Source organism: Bombus vosnesenskii, unplaced genomic scaffold, assembly GCF_011952255.1.
Source record: "Bombus vosnesenskii isolate JDL3184/JDL3185 unplaced genomic scaffold, Bvos_JDL3184-5_v1.1 scf7180000014207, whole genome shotgun sequence".
NCBI lineage: Eukaryota > Metazoa > Arthropoda > Insecta > Hymenoptera > Apidae > Bombus > Bombus vosnesenskii.
Window position 1 is genome coordinate 12,932 of NW_022883403.1, and position 5,657 is coordinate 18,588.

A 5,657-nucleotide genomic window follows, 5' to 3' on the forward strand; every position below is an offset into this window, starting at 1 on the left:
CGGAAGCTTTTTTTCGCATGCTCGGACTACTCAATAGACGCGTTGCGCTTGGTTGTGCCTTTCCATAAGTCGTTGAGTGGTCGGAGAGTGTGCGCGGCCCTCGGTATGAAACGACTGTAATTAATCATACCGAGGTATCTTCGAAGATCTTTAACGGTTGCGGGTTGCGGTACTTTAGCGATAGCGCCCACGCGTTCAGCCAGCGGCTTTATCCCTTCGGCGGTTACAGTATAAGCGAGGAATTGAATTTCGCGGACGCCGAATTCGCACTTCGCGGAATTAATAACGACCCCGTAGTCGTTGAGGCGTTGAAACAGGACCTGCAAGTTTTCGCGATGTTGTTCGTCATTCTCGGAAGCTACGAGGAAATCGTCTATGTCTGTGGCCCCCTCAGCATCGCCTCTATAATCACAGGAGTGGGGGTCAATGTTCCTCCTGTGGCGTGCCGCAGGGAGTATCGGGGTAGCTCCCACGCCGGACAGAATCCCAGGGTGTGCTGCGCCATGTCCCTGTCCTCTCCGCGGTGGTGGCAGATGTCTGTCGTCTCCCGTCCGATTCTCTTCAGAAACTCGCAGAACATGCCGTGTCCGGTGAGTATCTGGGTCATTCTGAATGTGAGCGGGAGGCCGTGGCGGCTCCTCCATGCCTCCCAGTTTGAGAAGACCGCCTCCGCGCCCAGATATTCACCTCCCTCTTTGATCAGCTGGGATCGCAACCGGTCCCACGTGTCATCCTCAGCGGTTCCTATGTCGTTCGGAGCAGCCTGCTCGGTCGGATCTTCTCCCGGATGCCATACTCTCCGGTGGGTGTATCACTTTTTGAGCGCTAGCGCACGGAGCTTCCACGGGGGGGGGGCGGTTATGGCGGTCGCCGACGCGTGAGACACCGTCCAGTATCCCCTAATGATTCTGATGGCGGTTACCTCGTGTAGCCTCCTCAGGAGCAGGATGCTGCGGCGGCTCGCCAACAGGTCGTCCGCCCATACCGGGGTACATCGCTCGGGACAGAATGACGCCCTCTGAAAATCGGCGCACCGCGTCTCCTCCTCCGCCGATGTACGGTAGCAGGCCGCACAAGGCATTAGCAGCCACCGACACTTTCGGAATCAGGCAATCGAAGTGTGGCTCGAACGTCCACTGGCTGTCGATGACGAGACCCAGATATTTCATCTGCGGTCCCACCTGGACGGTTTCGTCTGCCATGTTTATGCATAGGCCGGGCGGTGGGGTCCCTTGCCGCTTCTTGTCATAGAACCAGATGGCCTGCGACTTCGCAGGGGAGACCCTCAGGCCCAATCCGCGCACGGCACGGATTGCGGAGGCCCTTGCGATTTCGCCGATGCGCAGTGTCCCGTGCCAGCCACGACCCCCGACCAGGACCAGGGTGTCGTCCGCGTTGCACTACATGGCCGCGTCTGGGGGCAGCGGGCATCGCAGTACCTCATCGTGCGTAATGTTCCATAGGATCGGTCCCAGTACCGAGCCCTGCGGGACTCCGCGCTCAACAGGACGCCTTTCCTCTCCCTCCTTGTTGCTGTAGCAAATCCACCTGTCGCCGATGTAGGACCGGATCAGTCGGACGAGGTAGCTGAGAACCTCGAAGTGCTCCAAGGCCGTCGGTATCCTGTCCCACGGCATGGAGTTAAACGCGTTGACGATGTCTAGGGAAAACGCCAGCGCCACGTCGTTCCGGGAAACTCTGTCCTCTGCCAGTGTCCGCACGCGTCTTACCGCGTCGATCGTCGAGCGTCCCTTCCGGAAGCCGTACTGACTTTCGTGCCAACCTGGCACCTGGCCCGCTATGTGTCGCTCCAAGCAAGTGGCAACTACCCTCTCGAGCAGTTTGCCGACATCGTCTAGCAGGCATATCGGCCGGTATGCTGACGGCGAGGTCGTCGGTCGACCCTCTTTACCGAGCAAGGCCAGCCTCGCCGTCTGCCATGCCCGGGGGTAGGCTCCCTCTTTCAGGCATCTTGTATAGAAGCGCCGATGTCTGGGTTCCATGACTCCCATCACTTCCCCCCAGATCCGACCCGAGAATCCGTCTGGGCCCGGCATCACGTTGCGGGAGACCATTCTTCTGCTCGCCTCCCATATCTCTTTCTCTGTGACTTCCCAGTCATCCCTCCATTCCAACGTCCGTGTCGGTTCCCGCGGCCGTTCTGTCGCCCTGTCTTCTTACGAGGGGAACAGTGTCGCGATGATCCGCAGCAGGAGGGCAGGTTCCATTTCCGTCGTTGCCAGGGGGCCCTTCGCGTGCAGTTTCCGCGTCACCGTCCTATACGGCCTTCCCCATGGGTCGGCCTCGACTGTTCCGATCAGTTCGAACCAGGCACGGTCCTTCGCGTTTTTAATTTCCTTTTGCAGCGAGCGCCGTAGTACGCGGTACGCCCGGTAGCGCGAGGAGACTCCTTCTTCGTCGCGTCGTCGCCAACGGCGGACCCTTAGGTACTGTCTTCGGGCCCGGACACCAGCTCGTACTCAGCTCCGCGATGTGAGGGTTCCACCAGTAGACTGCCCTGCTTCGCACCGTGCCTGGTATGGCACGTGACATGGATGCGTCGCAGATTGCTGTCAAGGCTCGGCGTAGGTTCTCGGCTTCCTCTTCCACGTCTGTCTCGGTCGTCGCCGTCGGGGCTTCCCAGCTCCAAGCTGTTGTTATGGCAGCCGCCCGGAGTAGATCCCCGTTCATCTCCTTAACCTTCCATCTTGGCAGTGGGCGCGCGTGTCCTTTCCTAGACGAACCGCGACCATCGCCTGTAGTCCACGTTCGGGGTCCAGGTGTGTCCACCTCCATGAATATGTAGAGGCGGTCCGAAAGTGTCTCGACCCCTTCGGCTACTCTCTAGCCTGAGATCCGCCTGAATGCATCGGGGGAGGCCCATGTGATGTCGACGATGGAGCTCCCTCTCCACGCCACGCAGGTACTGCTCGAGCACCTGTTCACCAACAGGAGTCCAAGTCCCGCGGCCCAGTTTGACAGCGTGCAGCCGCGCGCGTTGGTCCTGGCGTTCCCCCATACCATGGAGTGCGCGTTGATGTCTCCCAGGACGAGCACTTGCCGGGGGAGTCGTCGCCTGACGCAGTCGCCGACTCCGTCCAGGAATTCCTCGAATGTTGCCCTTCCGCTGTTGGGTGACACGTACACACCCACCACCACCATCCCTGCCCACTCGATCGCTACGTATCCGTTGCCGCGTTCCAGCAGGGCTCCGCGGGCGAATGCCCCGGGCGTTGATGTCCAGGTGACGACAACGATTCCCTCCGTATCTCCGGCCCATTCCGAAGCATCCGGGACTCTGTATGGTTCCGCCACCACCGCTAGGGCGACCGTGCTCTCCCGAATGGTTTGGTAGAGCAGGTCTTGCGCTCGCCTTGATCTTCCTAGGTTCGTCTGGAGGATGCGTATTTTCGACCCCCTAGCGTCGTCGCTTCTCTGGCTTCCTCCGTGCCAGCTTCTTTGTCTGCGGGCTTAGGTTCGCTGTTGAAGTGGTTACCACTTCTAAGAAAACTCTACATCCGGTCTTTTTAGTTTTACTCAAGCACTGAAGCCATCGACAGCGCGTAGATAAAAGACTGCGACGAAGTCAGGCCATAAACAGTAGACAGGCGACGTTGACTTCGGGGTTTTTCAGTTATTGGGTAACACAGCTTGCGTGCGGTTCTGGACCAGCTCAAATTGTATTCTTACTTATTACACTTCTATTTAAATATATTTTCTGCCTTACAACTTATCCACGTGTTTTCTCTGTTTACACATCGAATAACCTCAACAGGTTATGGGCCCAGGGCTGTAAATTGCAAGGTAGCAACGTGAAGTGAACAAATTGTTAAAGTGTTGTGCATAGTAAAATAAGGGATAGTGCTAAAATGGAATCAGCAAATGCGAAGATCGAGATGTTACGCGGTGACGAAAATTGGCTCCAGTGGCGTTTTGTTATGCGTACACTTTTGGGCGAAGATGACGACCTGATCAATGTGTGTGAAGGTAATCTGTGTCATCCAGGTAACAGCGCGGAGAAAGAAATCGCTCGTGAAAGATTTTTGAAAGCAGATCGATTAGCGCGAAAATTAATCGTGACTTCAGTAGGAAGGAAACCGTTGAATCTTGTTTTATGTTGCACAACAGCACACGAAATGTGGAAAAAGTTGAATACAGTATATGACATGAAGTCGGATGAGAATTTAAATATGGTCCAGGAGCAGTTCTTCGATCTTAAATGGGAAGAATCTGAAAATGTCTCGTACAACCTATCAAAGTTGGAACTCATAGCGGCAAAGATGAAAGCCCTTGGAAGTGAAATTGGCGAGAAAATGCTGATAACACGCATTTTATCGGTGTTACCATACAAATTTGATCATTTTCACAGTGCGTGGGATTCCGTGGAAGAAGAAAAGAAGACCTTAGACAGGCTTAGTTCCAGGCTGATGACGGAAGAAATCAGTTGGAAGAAAGACGACCAGGAAACATCGGTGGTACTGGTAACAAAAAATAATAATTATAAAAGGGAACAGCAGAAGCAGTCAAGTAAACGTGAATACGAGAAACAAGGACCAAGCTGCTTCAATTGTGGAAAAGTTGGCCATCTAAAGAAGGATTGCTTTAGATGCTTTATATGCAAAAGGAAAGGCCACACAAGTAAAAATTGTTTTAAAAGTGACAGAAGAGACAACCAGGAACCTAGAAATCAAAATCGGGATCACAGCGGAATTGGTCTATTAGGAAATACCTCAGCGATACAAGCTGATGTTTGGATAATCGATTCAGGAGCTATGGATCACATGACAGAACGACGGGAATGGTTTAGCGTCTTCGAAGAATTCGATAATACGATGATAGAGATCGACGATGGTACATTCATGGATGCGTGCGGCAAAGGAAAAATTAAAGTAGAGACTTTTGTGGACGGCAAATGGGTAACATGTACAATGAACGATGTTCTGTACGTACCAGGTATGAAAACAAATTTATTTTCGATTAGATCTGTCGCAAGAAGGGGCGTAGATTTCTGTATTTCAAAGGAAGGGACCAATTGTGTATTTTTACAAAATCGGAAAATAATAGCAAGAGGTTCAGTTATTGGAAATTTGTATAAAGTAGATACGCGAGTTATCATACCGTCAGTTTGTAATTTTAGCAATAGAGCGGAGTCAAACGCGGACACGTTACAGTTATGGCACGAACGGCTATGTCATCAAAATATCAGGCATGTTAAAGAGTTCTTAAAGAATTCAAATATGAAAGTGGTAGAGAATAGTAACTTTTTCTGTGAACGTTGCGCGTACGGGAAACAACATAGATCGAGTTTTCAGGAGAAAATCAATCGGGCGACTAAACCTCGCGAAATTATTTATGCGGATGTATGTGGACCTATGGAAGTCGAGTCATTAGGCAAAAAACTGTATTTTCTGACATTTAACGATGATTTTTCAAAATTCACAAAGATGTACTTCTTACGACTTAAGTCAGAAGTAATTGAAAAATTAAAAATCTTTTGCCTAGAAGTTGAGAATCAGTTTAATGATAAAATTAACGAAATTCATAGTGATGGAGGGAAAGAATTCAAAAATAAAAAAGTCAAACACTCCTGAACAGAATGGTGTCGCAGAAAGGGAAAATAGAACAATAGTAGAGGCAGGTCGGTCGATGCTATATCC

At 52.0% G+C, this 5,657-nt stretch overlaps 2 protein-coding genes across 2 annotated transcripts; one reads left to right on the forward strand and one right to left on the reverse strand.

Annotated features, from left to right (window-relative positions):
- Window positions 1-373: 373 nt before the first annotated feature.
- LOC117239786 lies at window positions 374-1,202 on the reverse strand. The gene is made up of 2 exons (XM_033505602.1): window positions 923-1,202; window positions 374-795 (listed from the first exon to the last, which is right to left on the reverse strand). Exons 1-2 carry the CDS (start codon window positions 1,200-1,202, stop codon window positions 374-376), a joined length of 702 nt encoding a protein of 233 aa, XP_033361493.1.
- A 2,667-nt stretch (window positions 1,203-3,869) lies between these two features.
- On the forward strand, window positions 3,870-4,953 carry LOC117239787 (the record flags this gene model as incomplete). The annotated part of the gene is made up of 3 exons (XM_033505603.1): window positions 3,870-4,005; window positions 4,090-4,481; window positions 4,677-4,953. Coding segments are annotated over exons 1-3 (805 nt in total), but the record flags the coding sequence as incomplete, so codon positions are not given.
- Window positions 4,954-5,657: the final 704 nt, after the last annotated feature.

Coding starts and splice junctions, on each gene's coding strand:
- LOC117239786 (XM_033505602.1), bottom strand. CDS start 1,202: ATGGCAGACGAAACCGTCCAGGTGGGACCGCAGATGAAATATCTGGGT. Junction 796..922: donor TCCTGAGGAGGCTACACGAG/GTAACCGCCATC, acceptor CCCACCGGAGAG/TATGGCATCCGGGAGAAGAT.